The sequence below is a fragment of the Esox lucius genome, chromosome 13, assembly GCF_011004845.1.
Source record: "Esox lucius isolate fEsoLuc1 chromosome 13, fEsoLuc1.pri, whole genome shotgun sequence".
NCBI classification, from domain to species: domain Eukaryota; kingdom Metazoa; phylum Chordata; class Actinopteri; order Esociformes; family Esocidae; genus Esox; species Esox lucius.
In genome coordinates, this window is record NC_047581.1 from 19,939,960 (window position 1) to 19,960,020 (window position 20,061).

General features: G+C 42.4%; 1 protein-coding gene across 19 annotated transcripts in view; it reads left to right on the plus strand.

Moving 5' to 3' along the window:
- Positions 1-20,061, plus strand: part of ank1a (ankyrin 1, erythrocytic a) — a 121,114-nt gene that overhangs the window by 28,961 nt on the left and 72,092 nt on the right. For 16 of the 19 annotated variants that reach the window (XR_002197647.3, XR_002197648.3, XM_013136768.4 and 13 more), the window contains exon 2: positions 19,947-20,039. The exons of the other annotated variants lie outside the window; for them this stretch is intronic. Coding sequence is in view for 14 of the 16 variants with exons in the window: in XM_013136768.4 (XP_012992222.2) it covers positions 19,947-20,039 (93 nt within the window). In the remaining 2 variants the exon portion in view is untranslated. The remainder of the gene's footprint in view (positions 1-19,946; positions 20,040-20,061) is intronic. 19 annotated transcript variants of the gene reach the window in all.

The window sequence follows — 20,061 nt, forward strand, 5'->3', positions numbered from 1 at the left end:
CTAACTGTATATGATTCATAATTGCATGACAGCATGAATACAGTGGGGACAATAAGTATTTGATACACTGCCGATTTTGCAGGTTTTCCTACTTACAAAGCATGTAGAGGTCTGTATATCTAAAACAGAAATCCAGAAAGTCACATTGTATGATTTTTAAATAATTAATTAGCATTTTATTGCATGACATAAGTATTTGATCACCTACCAACCAGTAAGAATTCCAGCTCTCACAAACCTGTTCGTTTTTCTTTAAGAATTTACCTGTATTAACTGCACCTGTTTGAACTCGTTACCTGTATAAAAGACACCTGTCCACACACTCAAACAGACTCCAACCTCTCCACAATAGCCAAGACCAGAGAGCTGTGTAAGGACATCAGGGATAGAATTGTAGACCTGCACAAGGCTGGGATGGGCTACAGGACAATAGGCAAGCAGCTTGGTGAGAAGGCAACAACTGTTGGTGCAATTATTAGAAAATGGAAGAAGTTCAAGATGATGGTCAATCTCCCTCGGTCTGGGGCTCCATGCAAGATCTCACCTCGTGGGGCATCAATGATCATGAGGAAGGTGAGGGATCAGCCCAGAACTACACGGCAGGACCTGGTCAATGACCTGAAGAGAGCTGGGACCACAGTCTCAAAGAAAACCATTAGTATCACACTACGCCGTCATGGATTAAAATCCTGCAGCGCACGCAAGGTCCCCCTGCTCAAGCCAGCGCATGTCCAGGCCCGTCTGAAGTTTGCCAATGACCATCTGGATGATCCAGAGGAGGAATGGGAGAAGGTCCTGTGGTCTGATGAGACAAAAATAGAGCTTTTTGGTCTAAACTCCACTCGCTGTGTTTGGAGGAAGAAGAAGGATGAGTACAACCCCAAGAACACCATCCCAAACGTGAAGCATGGAGGTGGAAACATAATTCTTTGGGGATGCTTTTCTGCAAAGAGGACAGGACGACTGCACCGTATTGAGTGGAGGATGGATGGGGCCATGTATCGCAAGATCTTGGCCTTCCCTCAGTAAGAGCATTGAAGATGGGTCGTGGCTGGGTCTTCCAGCATGACAACGACCCGAAACACACAGCCAGGGCAACTAAGGAGTGGCTCCGTAAGAAGCATCTCAAGGTCTCCAGACCTGAACCCTATAGAAAATCTTTGGAGGGAGCTGAGAGTCCGTATTGCCCAGCGACAGCACCGAAATCTGAAGCATCTGGAGAAGGTCTGTATGGAGGAGTGGGCCAAAATCCCTGTTGCAGTGTGATCAAACCTGATCAGGAAACTTATGATCTATGTAAAAAAGGTTTCTGTACCAAATTTTAATTTCTGCTTTTCTGACGTATCAAATACTTATGTCATGCAATAAAATGCAAATTAATTACTTAAAAATCATACAATGTGATTTTCTGGATTTGTTTTAGATTCCGTCACTCACAGTTGAAGAGTACCTATAATAAAAATTACAGACTTCTACAGGCTTTGTAAGTAGGAAAACCTGAAAAATCAGCAGTGTATCAAATACTTGTTCTCCCCACTGTATATATATATATATATATATATATATATATATATATATATACACACACACAGGCATGCTAAAAATAAATGTGTGTGAGTTTGTCAGAGAGAAAGAGAGAGGGGGTGAGAGAGAGGGAAAGAGGTTTTTAGCATGCTGGTAAGACTGTTTGTTCAGTCTGTAATCTAGATTCAGCACATTTTACAGTATGTGTCCTTGTGTCATTCCTGCATAACACAATTTACCTTGGAAACATAGTGGGCACACCAGCCCAGTACTATGACATTGAGCAAATTGCCATAGAAAATTGCCCACGTATTTATCTCTTATCTTTTTTGGTGGTGGATTTCTGTCCTCCTGAGGTTTGTGATGTGGTGGTGTTTTGTCTCTAAAATCTCTGAAGGTATAGAATGTGGTGAAAAAGTTCAGTTGATGAGACTCAACTATTGTTGTGTTGAAATATTTTCAAAAATCTAGTTGAAAAAATCTGACTCCATTGTTTGTGTAAATATGATGTATTTGGCATGGAATCATATCAGACATGGTGTAATAGGGTAAATCCTCCCACATCACATACTATATTCACTGATGAGTCAAAACATTATGACCACCTGCCTAATATGCTGTTGGTCCTCCACGTGCTGCCAAAACAGCGCCAACCTGCCAAGGTATGGAGTCTACCAGACCCGTGAAGGTGTCCTGTGGTATCTGGCACCAAGACATTAGCAGCAGATCCTTCAAATTCTGTAAGTTGCTAGGTGGAGCCAGTGTGGATTGGATTTCTTGGGATCAGGGGAATTTGGAGGCCAGGGAAAACACCCTTGAACATCATGCTCCTCAGACCATTCCCGAAGAATGTTTGCAGTGTGACAGGGTGCGTTATCCTGCTGACAGAAGCCACTGCCATCTGGGAATGCCATTGCCATGATGGGGAGTACCTGGTCTGCAACAATGTTTGGCTAGATGGCATGTGCCAAATTGACGTCCACATGAATGCCCGGTCCCAAAGTTTCCCAGCAGAATATTTCTAAGGGCATCACGTTCCCTCCACTGGCTGGTCATCTTCCCACAGTGCATCCTGAGGTAGTTCTGTCGTCACACATTTTGATATGAAATACATTGTTTATTGTCAACTCTCATTGCCAATCTAATTACAATGCGTTCTCACACTGTTTCTTTATTACTCACACAGAACAGAGGGTAGTTTTCTCTTTGCCCCTCTCATTCTCCAGTTCTTCTTCTTAAACCCTCATTATTTTAGCATTTTCAAATCCTCTCTCCAATCTTTTCACTCAAGTCTCCCCTTGTTTCCTTTGTACTTCATTCTTGCCTTCCTCTGGGCCTCCCCTCTTCACATCCCCCTGAACTGACCTCTCAGCCTTTCTCCCTATATCTTCCCCCTCTCATCTTCCCTTTTCCATCCATCCCAACCACTGTCAAGTGCATTCAACCTGCCTAATGGTACTCAGTCTTGCTACAAAAGGGGGGGAAACGGGTTTGCACTTGGAGGTTGAATTGTCACTTGTTTGGAATGGGCATGATGAATGGCCGAGTCTTGTATATTTTCTCATACTGTGTGTTCTCTGGTGGGGTGTTGGGGAGATGTTACTGTGTGTTCTTTGTTGGGGTTTTGTTGCTGTGTTGGGGTGTTGTGGAGCCATTCCTGTGTGTTCTCTGTTGGGGTGTTGGGGTTTTGTTACAGTGTTCTCTGGTGGGGTGTTGTTACTGTGTGTTTTATGTTTGGGTGTTGTGGAGCTGTTACTGTGTTCTCTGTTGGAGTGTTGTTTCTGTGTTCTCTGGTGGAGTGTTGTTAATGTGTTCTCTGTTGGAGTGTTGTTTCTGTGTTCTCTGGTGGAGTGTTGTTAATGTGTTCTCTGTTGGAGTGTTGTTTCTTTGTTCTCTGTTGGAGTGTTGTTACTGTGTTCTCTGTTGGAGTGTTGTTTCTGTGTTCTCTGTTGGAGTGTTGTTTCTGTGTTCTTTGTTGGAGTGTTGTTTCTGTGTTCTCTGTTGGAGTGTTGTTACTGTGTTCTCTGGTGGAGTGTTGTTTCTGTGTTCTCTGGTGGAGTGTTGTTTCTGTTCTCTGGTGGAGTGTTTTTTCTGTGTTCTCTGGTGGAGTGTTGTTTCTGTGTTCTCTGTTGGAGTGTTGTTACTGTGTTCTCTGTTGGAGTGTTGTTACTGTGTTCTCTGTTGGAGTGTTGTTTCTGTGTTCTCTGGTGGAGTGTTGTTTCTATGTTCTCTGTTGGAGTGTTGTTACTATGTTCTCTGTTGAAGTGTTGTTTCTGTGTTCTCTGTTGGAGTGTTGTTACTGTGTTCTCTGTTGGAGTGTTGTTTCTGTGTTCTCTGTTGGAGTGTTGTTACTGTGTTCTCTGTTGGAGTGTTGTTTCTGTGTTCTCTGGTGGAGTGTTGTTTCTGTTCTCTGGTGGAGTGTTGTTTCTGTGTTCTCTGGTGGAGTGTTGTTAATGTGTTCTCTGTTGGAGTGTTGTTTCTGTGTTCTCTGTTGGAGTGTTGTTACTGTGTTCTCTGTTGGAGTGTTGTTTCTTTGTTCTCTGTTGGAGTGTTGTTACTGTGTTCTCTGTTGGAGTGTTGTTTGTGTGTTCTCTGTTGGAGTGTTGTTACTATGTTCTCTGTTGGAGTGTTGTTTCTTTGTTCTCTGTTGGAGTGTTGTTACTATGTTCTCTGTTGGAGTATTGTTTCTGTGTTCTCTGTTGGAGTGTTGTTACTGTGTTCTCTGTTGGAGTGTTGTTTCTATGTTCTCTGGTGGAGTGTTGTTTCTGTTCTCTGGTGGAGTGTTGTTTCTGTGTTCTCTGGTGGAGTGTTGTTAATGTGTTCTCTGTTGGAGTGTTGTTTCTGTGTTCTCTGTTGGAGTGTTGTTACTGTGTTCTCTGTTGGAGTGTTGTTTCTTTGTTCTCTGTTGGAGTGTTGTTACTGTGTTCTCTGTTGGAGTGTTGTTTCTGTGTTCTCTGTTGGAGTGTTGTTACTATGTTCTCTGTTGGAGTGTTGTTTCTTTGTTCTCTGTTGGAGTGTTGTTACTGTGTTCTCTGTTGGAGTGTTGTTTCTGTGTTCTCTGTTGGAGTGTTGTTTCTGTGTTCTTTGTTGGAGTGTTGTTTCTGTGTTCTCTGTTGGAGTGTTGTTACTGTGTTCTCTGGTGGAGTGTTGTTTCTGTGTTCTCTGGTGGAGTGTTGTTTCTGTTCTCTGGTGGAGTGTTTTTTCTGTGTTCTCTGGTGGAGTGTTGTTTCTGTGTTCTCTGTTGGAGTGTTGTTACTGTGTTCTCTGTTGGAGTGTTGTTACTGTGTTCTCTGTTGGAGTGTTGTTTCTGTGTTCTCTGGTGGAGTGTTGTTTCTATGTTCTCTGTTGGAGTGTTGTTACTATGTTCTCTGTTGAAGTGTTGTTTCTGTGTTCTCTGTTGGAGTGTTGTTACTGTGTTCTCTGTTGGAGTGTTGTTTCTGTGTTCTCTGTTGGAGTGTTGTTACTGTGTTCTCTGTTGGAGTGTTGTTTCTGTGTTCTCTGGTGGAGTGTTGTTTCTGTTCTCTGGTGGAGTGTTGTTTCTGTGTTCTCTGGTGGAGTGTTGTTAATGTGTTCTCTGTTGGAGTGTTGTTTCTGTGTTCTCTGTTGGAGTGTTGTTACTGTGTTCTCTGTTGGAGTGTTGTTTCTTTGTTCTCTGTTGGAGTGTTGTTACTGTGTTCTCTGTTGGAGTGTTGTTTGTGTGTTCTCTGTTGGAGTGTTGTTACTATGTTCTCTGTTGGAGTGTTGTTTCTGTGTTCTCTGTTGGAGTGTTGTTACTGTGATCTCTGTTGGAGTGTTGTTACTATGTTCTCTGTTGGAGTATTGTTTCTGTGTTCTCTGTTGGAGTGTTGTTACTGTGTTCTCTGTTGGAGTGTTGTTTCTATGTTCTCTGGTGGAGTGTTGTTTCTGTTCTCTGGTGGAGTGTTGTTTCTGTGTTCTCTGGTGGAGTGTTGTTAATGTGTTCTCTGTTGGAGTGTTGTTTCTGTGTTCTCTGTTGGAGTGTTGTTACTGTGTTCTCTGTTGGAGTGTTGTTTCTTTGTTCTCTGTTGGAGTGTTGTTACTGTGTTCTCTGTTGGAGTGTTGTTTGTGTGTTCTCTGTTGGAGTGTTGTTACTATGTTCTCTGTTGGAGTGTTGTTACTGTGTTCTCTCCTGGAGTGTTGTTTCTATGTTCTCTGGTGGAGTGTTGTTTCTGTGTTCTCTGGTGGAGTGTTTTTTCTGTGTTCTCTGGTGGAGTGTTGTTTCTGTGTTGTCTGGTGGAGTGTTGTTTCTGTGTTCTCTGGTGGAGTGTTGTTTCTGTGTTGTCTGGTGGAGTGTTGTTTCTGTGTTCTCTGTTGGAGTGTTGTTTCTGTGTTCTCTGTTGGAGTGTTTTTACTGTGTGTTCTATGTTGGGGTGTTCTGGAGCTGTTACTGTGTTATATGGTGGGGTGTTGTTACAGTGTGATCTCTCATGAGGTGTTGGGGAGCTGTTACTGTGTTTTCTCTGGGGGGGTGTTGGGTTGTGTTCTCCCAGTTCATCAGAGGCAGACAAAGGGAGATTTGTATTGAGAGTGTATTGAGAATGTTGGTTGACTAGCGGGCTGTCTACATCCTATAGATGTGGTCTGACTTTGTAGCAAACTTACTACATACACAGGAATATGGTCTGACTCTGTAGCTAGCTGGCAACATAATGTAGACTTAGTTGTAACACGACAGCATCAATATTGCAGTCTTTCTGTCTTTTTGCACAGAAGGAAAAACAGGCAACACTAAACTTTTATGTGTATGTAGCCTGTATTTGTAGCTAGCTAACTACATACAGTAGGCTTTGGTCTGAATCTGTAGCCAGCTGCCTACAAACTATAGGCTGTGGTCTGACTCGACAGCATCAATATTGCAGAATATCTGTTTTTTGCACAGAAGGAAAAACAGGCATCGCTAAGCTTTTATCCAACTATTCATTATTTATTTTGAAGCACATTTGAACTTGTGTGTGTGTGTGTGTGTGTGTCATAGCTTTTCAAATAGTCAGCTATTCTATCACCCTACCTTCTGCAGGTACTTTACATTACTGTACACAAGATGTTTACTGATAGACAGAGAGGGTGAAATGTTATAGGGGAAGAATGAGTGTTACAGAGACAAAAAGAAGAGAGGCAGAGAGCATGAGAGGGCTACAGAGAATGGAGACAAAAGGGGGGTTAGTGATGCCTGTGTGTACTCTAGTGTTAAACACTAGGTTCTTACTCTGCGTCCTATAATATAGGTTCTTAGTCTGTGTCCTATACACTAAATTCTTAGTCTGTGTCCTATACACTAAATTCTTAGTCTGTGTCCTATACAATAGGTTCTTAATCTGTGTTCTATACACTAGGTTCTTAGTCTGTGTCTTATTCACTTGGTTTTTATTCTATGTTTCCTATTGTGTATGTTTTTAGTATATCCTATACACCAGGTTTTTAGTCTGTGTTGTGTATTAAGGTTTTGTTTAATCTTTTATTTCCAGTCTCAAATTGGTCAATACTTATGAGTAGAGAACGGGAAGGAACTCTAAGACTGTAAAGGGGAGAAAGTTCTTAGTCCTTTTGATGATTCACTCTTAGTTAATAATGTTTTTTTCAAGGAGCCTATCTTTGATGAGTAAGTTTAATGAGTACTGTTGATGAAGAAGTCAACTGCTGACCAGACACAAGCCATTTGAATTTCAGTCCCAATATATTTTCAGGTCGGTGACCATGTCTTATTAATTTGGCAATCTACACTGTTTGATTTCTAACTTCCATCCAATTGCTTGTAAACTCAATAAATGTTAGATTAGATTCAACTTTATTGTCTTTGAACAGTACGAGTAGAGTGCAACGAAATGCAGTTAGCATCTAACCAGAAGTGCAAATAGAAGAGGGCAGAAATTTTACAAGAATTAAGTACACCGATCAGCCATTACATTATGACCACTGACAGGTGAAGTGAATAACACTGATAATCTTGTTATTATGGCACATGTCAGTGGGTGGGATGTATTAGGCAGCAGGTGAGCATTCTGCCCTCAAAGTTGATGTGTTAGAAGCAGGATCTGAGCGACTTTGACAAGGGCCAAATTGTGGATGGCTAGATGACTGGGTCAGGGCATCTCCAAAACTGCAGCCCTTGTGGGGTGTTCCTGGTCTACAGTGGTCCGTACCTATCAAAAGTGGTCCAAGGAAGGAAAAGCGGTGAACCAGCGAGAGGGCCCTGGGCGACCAAGGCTCATTGATGTACATTGGGAGTGAAGGCTGGCCCGTGTGGTCCGATCCAACAGACGAGCTACTGTAGCTCCAATTGCTGAAAAGGTTAATGCTGGTAATGATAGAAAGATGTCAGAACACACAGTGCATTGTAGTTTGTTGCGTATGGAGCTGCGTGGCCGCAGACCAGTCAGGGTGGCCTTGCTGACCCCTGTCCACTCCCGAAAGCACCTACAATGGGCACGTGAGCATCAGAACTCGACCACTGAGCAATGGAAGAAGGTGGCCTGATCTGATGTATGACGTTTTGCAATGAGGCAAATGCAAGTACAATGGCAATTCTAAATGTGCAGTGCAAGACAATTGAAGGTGCAAGTTGGCATGTGCAACTGAAATGCAGGGCTAGCAGCAATGAGGTTCTCGAGGTAGACATGTACATGTAAATACTGAGAAGTTACTTATCATCACTTTTAAGGCAGTGTCAGAGTCCAGTAGTACAAGGGAGTAGTGCAAAAAGGTCCCTGGGTGGCAGTACTAAGCACTGGGTGAGTGGTTATGGTTAGTGATGGGTCACAGAGTCCAGCAGGGTCCTATACACTATGTTATTTGTCTCTGTGTCCTATACACTGGTTTTTATCCTATGTGTGTCTTATAGGATGGGTGAATGTGCTGACTGCATCCTGTCCCTGTCAGTGCTGCCTTGATTCTGTGCCCAGTCAAACAGAAGAGCTACCCACCCCTCTCTGTTTGCCCAGCCAGCCTGCCTGCCACTTAGGGGCCTTTCACTGAAAGAGTCTTTCAGGGCGGTCTCATATACATGTGCTGCGGTACCCTTAACCCCTAAAATCAATAGGGAACTTTTTAGTGAGAGGAAGGAGGAAATTACTTAATCAAGCGGTGATATTGCTTACTACATGCTTTTAACATAACCAATGATGGCAATGTCTGGATACACAGCCAAATTCACCATTTTCAAGATGCGCTATTGTAACAAATAGAAATTTGTGAAACAATTGTCTATTGGTCATACACATGCTTCGTTAACAAAAAGTGTAGACTAACAGCAAATTACTTAAATCCATTCTCCACAGGGTGGGATAGATCATAAAGCTAGTAGAGAAGATGTCATTACTGGGGGAGGCTCTGATCCACAGACTCCTACAATCTCTCTCTCGCTCTCTGTGTCTTTTTATTTCTTTCTCTCTTGTTTTCCTTTTTTCGTTCCCTTGGCCTTGTTGCACTTTCTGAATCCTTTGTTTATGTCATTAATTATATCAGCGTCTTTTATCTTTCTCTCTCCAATGCTGGGTGTCACCCGCCTGCTGAGCTCGCCTCCGGTCCCATGTGGATCATTTAAACACAGAAAAGAAAGAGAAGAGAAGAGGAGAGAGCAGGAGAGATGATGAGATCAAACAGAAGAGAGAGGAAGAGAGAGCTCCATTTAACAGCATTTCTTGACTGTCCACCGAGTTAATGAAGCCCACAGTGCTGATAAGGAATAATGAGGACTGTTGGGGTGACCTCTATTTATAGGTACATTGAGATCAATTGTTTTTGGTGGCTGCATTTTTAAACTGTGTGTGTGGACTTGTTTTACTTACCTGATGCCAGTGCTGGGGCATCCCTACTCAGGGTTAAGGTTTAGGATTGGGGTTAAACATCCAATCAGGGTCAGGCTAGGTTAATTTTAGGTATTAAGGTTAGGTTGTTCTGGTTAGGTTAAGGTAAGGTTTAAGTTTAGGTTAAAGGAACATGTTTGTTTTTATGTCCCCACAAGGTTAGGAATACTGGACTATGTGTATTTCTGTGTTTGCGTGTGTTTGTTTGTGTGTTGGATCCAGGTCTAACAATACACAGGTCAAACAATACAGACGGTCTAACAATACATATGGTCTATGGGGATTGGGTTGGATGGCTGGCTGGGTGATTGGTGGTAATTGGGGGATTGGGTTGGGTGGCTGGGAGATTGGTGGTAATTGGGGGATTGGGTTGGGTGGCTGGGAGATTGGTGGTAATTGGGGGATTGGGTTGGGTGGCTGGGAGATTGGTGGTAATTGGGGGATTGGGGTGGGTGGCTGAGCAGTTGGTTGGGGCGGTTGGTGGGGATTAGTGGGAATTGAATGTCCTATGAACTGTAGCTTCTATTTGGCTTCAGATGACTATAGCTTCAGATGGAATTAATCTTACTGTTGTAGAGTCCAGTCGATCATTTCTGAGCAGCTTAGTAACTGCAGTCAGATTGTTTTAACCCCTTTATCTCTTTTGTCGTGTTTCTCTCCCTATCACACTGGGAGAATCTCAATTCCTTGAGTCTGATACTTTACCTTCCCTCCTTCTCAAAACCCATTGGAGGAATTAGAGAATGAGGCCATGAGAGAGACACAAGAGGTCAATAAAAGACAATTGAGATGTGTCCTCTCTCTTCACTCATCTCTTCTGTCACCGCCTCAGGCTGGTCCCCCGGGTACTTCAGGATGGTGCAACACATTTAGAGAGAGCTTCAACATTGTGTGAACACACCCGACTGCTGCTTCTCTCTCGCTCTCGCTCTCTCTCTCTCTCTCTCTCTCTCCTTCTCTCTCTCAGACACAAATGAGAAAATTTAGGAATTGAAATAACTCTGGAATTGAAATATAATTTGAAAACAAACTTAGGAATGAGTTAACTGGAACGTTTACATTTAACCTGTATACAGTAGCAGACATACAAGTCCTGACGGACACCTAGCAGTGTGTGTGGAATTTCACCCTGTAAATAGTAAAAACCTCAGTAGCTTTACCTAGAACAGGGTTGAAGATGGTTCATTGAGTAAGTTCTATGGGCTTCGGTAACATTGAGTTGGTAATGTGGAGGTATGGAGAGGGTTATCATTATTTTCTGAATTTAATGTCGTCCCAAATCACTGTCTTTATGTTCTTGAAGCCTCTGTCATTAAAGGTTAGAAAGACAAGTGTATTTTTCTATCAAGGTTGTCTTGCTTAAAATGTTGTTACTTGTTCTTCATGCTCTCTACTGTTTCTGGATCCTCCCCTTGACAGTCTTGCCCTTCAGATCCAGCATGTCTGTCCACTATGAATCAAATCAGGTCTTCTAATACACTGATGCCATAGGAGAGATGTGCTTTACTGCCCTATCACATTATGGCTGCACAAATATAGTGATGTTTTTGTCAGATAATGTCTGTGTGTATGTGTGTGTGTGTGTGTGTGCGAGAGACTGAGTGAGATACGTAACCCTGATAAATGACCACTAGGCCTTGCTTGCTGGGCAGTTTCCTTCTGGGAGCAGGAGTCACAACAGTGCACTCATTAACATATATCCTGTCAGCAAGGTGAGCACAGGACAACCCCCACACACACACACACCTGAAGGGCAACACCACCCCCCTCTCTCTCTCTCTCACTTTGTCTCTCTCAGTCTCTCTCTTTCTCTCTGTGCATGCCTTTTACTGTCCTGTGGAAACATAAAGAAACACATACTGTTGGTGTCAACCCTGTGTTTCAAGAAATGTGTTCATATAACTATTGTGTAAAACGTGATTACTTTCAGCACTGACACCTGAGAAAGGCTGTGGCGTTGCTAATTCGGACGCTAGGGGCAGTAAGAGGGTATTCATAGTGTAGTGCAGCAGTTTGCTAGGTGTTCTGGTCAGGGATGGGGGGGCAGGCAGTAAAGCAAGTGCCCTTCACTCTGTATGTTTCAAGTTCAATTCCATCAAGAGGCAAGATTGTTTTGGAAGGTGTGAGTTGTTTCTGCATTTGCAACCCTCGATTCCATTCAGTCAAGACTTTTATTTTTGTTGCGGAGAGAGGCAACACTTTTTTCTGTTTTTTTTTTTACCTTAACCTATCCATCCTAACTCTGACCTCAGTAATGTGTACTTTAATGACCAACATGACGACAAAACTTAAAATAGCAATATAATACCAAGTTGTTATAGAGCAAAAGCAATGTTAAATGTAATAGTACTGGTTCTAGGTCTATTAACATAATAACATTTTACAAAATAGTTGTATATGAACTCAGTTCCTGAGATGAAGTGTTGGTTTGGTATTAACTTCGCTCTGTGACTTTTGGCCTGGATAATTAGACGGCCCAGTAGTAGCCAACAGTCAGTATGCAGGTTGTACCCTGGCTAAAAGACCTTCCATGTCTGCCAGTCCTTCTGTCGACCTCTCCGAAGTTTGTTGTTTAAGTGTTTTGGGAGGCCCATGGTGAATGCTGTTTGGCCCAATAGGGGCCAGCTCTGCTCTTCTACTGCCTTGGAGCTTCTAGACTCAACAGACAAAAGACAGCGGCTGAAAAGCACTGTAATGATGCCCAGGCAGAGAGAGAACTGGCTGCCTCTTCATTTTCCTGACTGAGAAGAATGGAGCAAGAGAAAAGAGCAAGAGAATAAAGAAAGATGATAATAAGCCACTCAAATCCAGGTTTCTGGCGGCGCTGTCTCTTTGGGTTTATTTTTCTCATGCGTGTGTTTTATTATGGTAATGAAATGGCTGATATAAATAGGGTTGAATGGAAGAGTTTCCCCGTTTCAAAGGAGTTTGGGAGGGAGGGGAGTTTGGGGTGTCGCTACATGTCATTGATAAAACATGTATACAGATTAGAGAGCTTGCCCTCTTTCCATACAATCCATCTTTCTCTTGCTCTCTCTATCCCCCAGTCCAACCTGTTCTGTTTCCCTGGTCCCATTGGGACTACATGAGAAAACATGTTCATATGTTTTACTCAGTTCAAACACAACCACAGCACAAGGCACCTCATTGATGTATCATGTTTGAGCAAATATTTAGAGCACAAATATTAACAACATTAGCTATGGCAAAGTGCACAGAATGGCAGGAAATTTAATTTCAGATTTTTAAATGTGTCTTCAGCTACACAGCAACGGGAAATGGGTTTTGAAAAAACAGCAAAAAAAATCACTGGGACGATGCTCCTTTCCCAGGACTCGAGCCACATGGCCATAGCCACTTCTAGACCACACCCCCAAAAAACACCCAACAACCAGGCAACATTTGTATCCAGTGACAAATACTGCTTAGGCTCAAGAAAGTCAATACAAACCACTACAGAAAATAAAATTTAACTAGAATTGTAAAAACCAAACAGTAGATCCTGTAGAATCATATAACCCACCATCTCCAGCAACCCCCTCTTCTGTCTCACAGGGGATCCAGGGGCCAGCCAGAGTTCTCCAAACAGAGGAGGCAGAGAGCCTCTTCTGTCTCACAGGGGATCCAGGGGCCAGCCAGGGTTCTCTAAACAGAGGAGGCAGAGAGCCTCTTCTGTCTCACAGGGGATCCTGGGGCCAGCCAGTGTTCCCAAACAGAGGAGGCAGAGGGCCTCCAGTTTCGAAGCCTCCACACAAACACAGCTCATCTGCTGTCCTGTAACACTTCTATGTGATGCAGAGTTCTGTGTGAGACACAGAAGGTAAAGAGGGTGCGGGAGTGAAGGAGGAGACGCAGGCAGGCTCTCCTCTCCTGTCTCTCCAGACGGCGACTCTCTTCCCTGTGGAGCTGGCAGCTCTCTCTCCACAATGCAGTATTTATCAGGCTGGGATCTACAGAGTAATTTCTGTCTCACCCTGTTTCTCATCCTTTCGTCCCCGACCCACCCCCCACTCTCTTTCTCCCGCTCTCCCTCTACCTGCCTTTAGCTGACATTCTCTCATCTAAACTCCTTCAGCTCTTTCATCTTTCCGTCTCTACTCATTTGTTCTCAGCTCTTTCATCTCCCCTCCCCTCTGCTGGACCTTCATCTCTCCTGCTTATTTCATTATGTAACATAATTCTAGAAGTTCACCTTGCACAGTTGGCGGTGTCTTCCATTAACTGGCTGGGTCTCTCAATGTTAAGAGACGCAGTGATGCTTGTGTTTCCAGATACGGTATTTTTACATACTGTAAGGACGAGAAGTGCAACTTATCATGGAGTGATTTAATGCACAACAGTGCTGTGGGCAGAAAAATCACAGGTGAGCTGTGCCCACTCAGAGACTCTGGAGGAAATCAATATCAGGATCACGTCTGTTTTAATGCTTAAAGTGGAACTGACCACCATTATTTAACAGCCTGCAGTGAGTCTCTTAGCTGTGTAGTTATCTTGTATTGGTCATTGAAATTTATAGGATTCTCTGTGTCAAGCATTTGTGCTTGTGTGTCCTCCCACTAAGAATAAAACAAGGTGCAAACTTTCCTCAGATGTAGAGGCTGAGTTAATCCGGTCCTCTGTGGGTATTCACTGATATTGTTGGATCCTGTCAGCCAGGCTGACGTTAAGGACAAATCAAACTGACAGGATGGATTCAGGGCTGTCCCCCTGTCACTGGCCTATAACCCAGGAGTACATCCTGTGTGTGACTGTAACCTTGACCTTGTACAATGTGCACATACACTTTTGCATGATTACTATTGTATGATTTTGAGGTTCTTGTTTTTAGCAAAATGTGAATCATTTAGTAGGGGTCCATTTAGTACTGTAGGTACTGCGTCGGTACTGGTAGGGTTGTAGCCAGGTATACTGAAGCAAAAATGAAAGTAAAAACAGCCATAGAATGATAGTGATGGGTTTCTGGTAGTTTGTATTAGAGGTTGTAGTGTCTATGAGAGGTAGTAGTTTGTATTAGAGGTTGTAGTGACTATGAGAGGTAGTAGTTTGTATTAGAGGTTGTAGTGTCTATGAGAGGTAGTAGTTTGTATTAGAGGTTGTAGTGTCTATGAGAGGTAGTAGTTTGTATTAGAGGTTGTAGTGACTATGAGAGGTAGTAGTTTGTATTAGAGGTTGTAGTGACTATGAGAGGTAGTTCTGTGTTGTTGCAGACACTAGATCCTAAATCCTACGCTGGATAGTGCACTACTTTTGAGGCCTAGAATAGGGTTCTATTTGGGATTGTGTGGATTCCAGTTATAGGCCTCTCCCTCTTTGGAGGCTTTACTGTAGTAAGAGTTTCATGCATAGGGCCTCTCAGAATAGTGAACCCCAACCTCAAAGCTGAACTAGATATATTGTTAGATATATTTTCTAAACAGACAGATATTTGAATGGAACCACCTTGCTGTGAGATTTGGCTCTTATGCCCTGTGGACCTGTGATGACATATCTTACTGATATCTTACTGATGGGGTCTCTCTGTGACAATAGATGCTGTGGATGAGTATGGCTTCAGGGGTCGACACACCTCTTGAATCTTTTAGTCTTGCTTTTGTTCAGTCTGGGCTCATCCTGTCTCTGGCCTTCCTCTCACTTCTTGTTTAACTTGGATTTTTCTCCTTCTCACACACACACACACACACAAACACACACACACACACACACACACACACACCCCTGTCCATCCCAGTCCCTCTGTGCTACAGCAGTAATTTACAGTGTGAAGGATGAGTAGTAGATGAATACAGAGAGATGACAGGGCTCCAAGTGGCCCTGCTCCAACAGTCATTAGGGAGGCATGATGATGGCCCCCATTTAACCCTACTACCCAGATGAAATGAGGGTCAAGGGGAGATGGGGAGATAGAGCCAGAAGAAAAGTGGATGGGAGAGAGGTGACATGGGGACAGATGAGAGGAGCACATGATCCCTAAAGTAAGATCTATACAGTATTTCTGGTTTTTGAAGTTGTTAATAGTAACACCAGATAGTAACCATGTTACCATATAAACCAGGTGAACACTGGCGATGTCTTTCAACATGGAGCAGGATAGACAGCAAGTCCCTGGACAGGGTCTAAACAATGAACTGAACTGCTGTGAGCCGTCACAAGTACATCTTTGTTGATAAAGCAGGCTTCCACTTAGGCAACATGGGGGGACGTATCCATGTATACAGCCATATCTGAAGGTGGGGTCTTAGGACGTAGGCCAGATGCAGCCAACAACGCACGTTCGGCACACCTCATTGAGTTCCTCATGGGAAGCGTGTGGGATAATGCTATAGCAGGTTCCCCGATTCAGAGGTGGTTCAAGAATGGTTTTGGGCCAATCCCTGATTCCTGAACCTAGATCTGCCCCGTAATCTCCTTTTCACTATGGAGGTGGAGGGTCTTTGACCACCATCCCCATGAGCATGTCTCCCTCCTTCAGCCCATGGATAAGACATGTCATGACATCACTGGTGACCAGTGTCACATTTGGGTTTGTCATGGTGAAGTGTTTTTTCCGTAGTGCACAAAAAATGAAAATAATCATGGTTACATTGGACAAGATATATCGTGGCCAAATGCTGAAAGCAGAACTGAATCAAATTTGTGTTGTTTGTGTTAAACATTAAACGTTTGTTCCTGATTCAGTATTTGTTACCATTAGACAAAAAACCCATATCGCAATAAAAGTTTTTTTTTTTTGGCACTATGATTGTAGATGGGACTTTTGTTTATGGGATAGAAATTATGGAAATAATTTTTAGTCAACTGTGATGGGTAGTGTACTGTAGGAGCTTTGCTTAATGTGTAAACAGTGAAATATTATCTAATGGAGGACCTTTAGTTCAAGTTCAAGTTCATTTATTTATATAGCACATTTAAACAGCCAACAACAAACTTTAGCACTTTGAATTGTCATTTAGTGTCCTACATGGTTTATTCTTGGGCCAACTGGTTGTTACAATAACTAAACTCGGAGTATTGCACTATGTAATGTGTTCATGACCTAACCAACGTACTCATACTTCCTCCTAAACTTACTGGTTGTATGAATGATCTTGTGGTGAAAGTTGGTTTCAAACCAATCAGTTGTTTTGAATGCAAGACTTAATGGGTTGGTTTCGCAAATACTAAAAAAGTTCAATAGAAAACTGCGTAGAGCTTGTTCTTTTAGTTTTGGCTAGACTTAATCTGTGTCTGCAAAATCGGTCTATTGTGTCACACGTTTGGTCAGTTTGGAGATTTGTACTGAGAGTTTTGGAAAATCACCACATATTATTGGTAATTGTACCAAAGTCTCTTAAAAAAATCCGATCAGATATTTGCATTATTTTCTATTTTTCATTAGATAGAAAATCTATTTTCTATCAGTGATTTGGTAGTCAATATATATACATCTTACTCATAACGAAAACAATAACTCCAATCACTCCATGGCTGATTTGTGTCTTTGGAAAACAGTAAATAAGGGTCACAATATGAGAATCATAGTAATAAAGAGGGGATATACACTCATCTAAAGGATTATTAAGAACACCTGTTCAATTTCTCATTAATGTTATTATCTAATCGACCAATCACATTAACACTGTGCAGGCTGGTGGTGGTGGTGTAATGGTGTGGGGGATGTTTTCTTGGCACACTTTAGGCCCCTTAGTGCCAATTGGGCATCGTTTAAATGCCACGGCCTACCTGAGCATTGTTTCTGACCATGTCCATCCATTTATGACCACCATGTACCCATCCTCTGATGGCTACTTCAAGCAGGAAAATACAACATGTCACAAAGCTTGAATCATTTCAAATGGGTTTCTTGAACATGACAATGAGTTCACTGTACTGAAATGGCCCCCACAGTCACCAGAGCTCAACCCAATAGACCATCTTTGGGATGTGGTGGAACGGGAGCTTCGTTCCCTGGATGTGCATCCCACAAATCTCCATCAACTGCAAGATGCTATCCTATCAATATGGGCCAACATTTCTAAAGAATGCTTTCAGCACCTTGTTGAATCAATGCCACATAGAATTAAGGCAGTTCTGAAGGCGAAAGGGGGTCAAACACAGTATTAGTATGGTGTTCCTAATAATCCTTTAGGTGAGTGTATATTGTCTATTAGTCATTTGGTAGTAAATATATTGTCTATTAGTCATTTGGTAGTAAATATATTGTCTATTAGTCATTTGGTAGGTAATATATTGTCTATTAGTCATTTGGTCATTTGGTAGGTAATATATTGTTCATTGAGCATTTTGTCATTAATCGTCGTCTGTTAGTCATTTTACAGTTAATTTATTTTCCCAAGATAGAGGCAGAACCTGGTGACTAGTCATAGAGCTACTGGTGTAAATGTTCTCATTTTAATTTCCTGGGTCTCTGAATACCTCCTCATTCCTCTGGTGTTCCCATAATCAGTTACTGTACTTGTTACCTTTATCGTTATCTTACCCCGTCTCTCCTCTTTTTGTTCCTCTCTCCCTCTTTCACTCGCTTTTGCTACATAATCCAGTTACCAGCTGACACACTCTGACACTCAACAACACGCACCAACAGACAGACAGAAACAAGCACACATGCACTACAGATTGAGTAATATTTATTGTTCTACGGTTGCTTAAAGTAGTTTTGGCCTGTGATGCGCAGAACTCTTAAGGTCCATTTCTGTGTCTGTCTCTGTCTGTCTGTATTTTTCTCTGTCTGTCTCTGTCTGTCTGTCTATCTGTTTTCTGTGTATCTGTCTGTCTGTGTGTGTCTCGAAGTCTGTGTGTCTCTGTCTGTCGGCCTGCCTTTCTGTCTGTGTCTCTGTCCGTGTCTCTTAGTGTTGTTGTTGTGCTATTGAACTGGTAGTTGTTTTTTAGCTATCGCGTTTGTGTCCTGTGACGATGCTGAGCCATGCCACGCCACAGAAAACCTCACCGCTCTGCTCTCTCAAAATCAAATCACGTAGCTTTTATACGGCTATTTGACTTACACAGTCTCATTATAAAGCCTCACGGTTTTAGCAAATAATATTAAATGTAGATGTTGCTCCATTTCCTTTTTAGATTGTCATTATTATTCAGTAATATATGATATTCGGTATTCAGTAATTCATGGTGTTCACATTGTGTTAAATAATCAATTCAATCAGCCGCTTTTTTTAAACTGTTCTGCTTGAATAATGTTATTATATTACGTTTTTGGAATAGCAAGGCAGTACATAGCAGAAATGTGATTGCTTTAGTAAATGGCTTCAGCAGGCTGCTCTGCTCCCATAATGAATGTGTCTCATATGACAGTCCAATTAATTACGGGATTGTGTAATTTTAGCCCACTGTGAGAGAACTGCAGACCTTGTTGTCAGGTGTTGTGCTCTGAAGTCCTCAGAGTATCACCAATTGGAGACTATGTTATTTTCGGTGCTGACACAACAAGAGTTGAGGGTAACAGATGGAGTGGGCAGGGCCTGGCTGTAACAGGGCTGATTCCTCCCTTATATACTGAATTCAAGCTGTTGGAGTTTGGGGAGCAAGTCCTTTTTGTTATATACAGTACCGGTCAAAGGTTTGGACACACTTACCCATTCACTTCAAGTGTGTCCAGACTTTTGAGTTGTATTTTATATGCAAGAAAAGCTTAAAATCTTTCTAACACATGCAGCACTGTTCTCAATATATTTGACCACTGCAAAATAACAATGTTCTTTTCTTCACAAAATTACATAATATTTATAGTACATGTAACAAATGCTGTTGCCTGTATTTCACAAAATACACATGTTTCTTTATATTGTGATACAATGACAATGTTATAACTTGTGTAAACATGTTATAACTTGTGTGTAACTTGAGTAAACATCTTGGTGTAATAATACAGTTGGTTACTGTATTGTTGCTGTGCATTTACATGTATGTCGTGTTTCTTTGAGTGCACTGTCAAAACATGTTTTTAAGTGTCATGTATTCACCTTTATTACAGTGTGTATTTTAACTGTACCTTTCCCTGTTTGAAGTCATGGTAAGTACACATCATTTCACCAAGGCAATTATTGGCATTCAACGGTAGTTCACTGCAATTCTGTTATTCTTCTACCGTCAGTTTGGCATCAATGCCAAGTAGTAGACATCAGCCCTGGCTAGTAGAAGTCCTTCACAAGCACATCTGTCTCTCTAGCAACCACTCCTGATCCCATAGGCCCAGTACTAACCACTATGTGAATGACTGCCGTAGTCTTACCCCTTGGTCCTGCCATGCCCATACACACCGCATACACACTGACATCCCCATGTGTGTGAACGTGAGGGGCTGGGATGGGGTGGGATGCTTCCTCTCCTGCCTCTGTCTCCCTCCCCCTCTACCTTCCCGTCTGCCACCTCCTCTTCCATCATGTTTTCTACCTATCTGATTATGATGCTCTCTACTCTCCCTTTCTGTCATCCCTCTCTAATGATCATGTCTGTTATTCTGTCTCTCTTCCCCTCCTTCTTTTTCTGTTTTGCACTCATCCTCTCCGTCTGTCATTCCCTTCCCCTTCCTGTTTCTCTGTGACTGTTGAGATTAACTGGGCTCTGTCTTCATGTCGTGTGTCTTTTTAGGCCCACGCGGTGCATCGCTGGCTAATCGATCAGGACGATAGTTTGAGCTCTGAGCTGCCGGATGGCCAAGGAGTATGGCACTTTGATGAAGCAGTAAATATCCGCCACACGTATA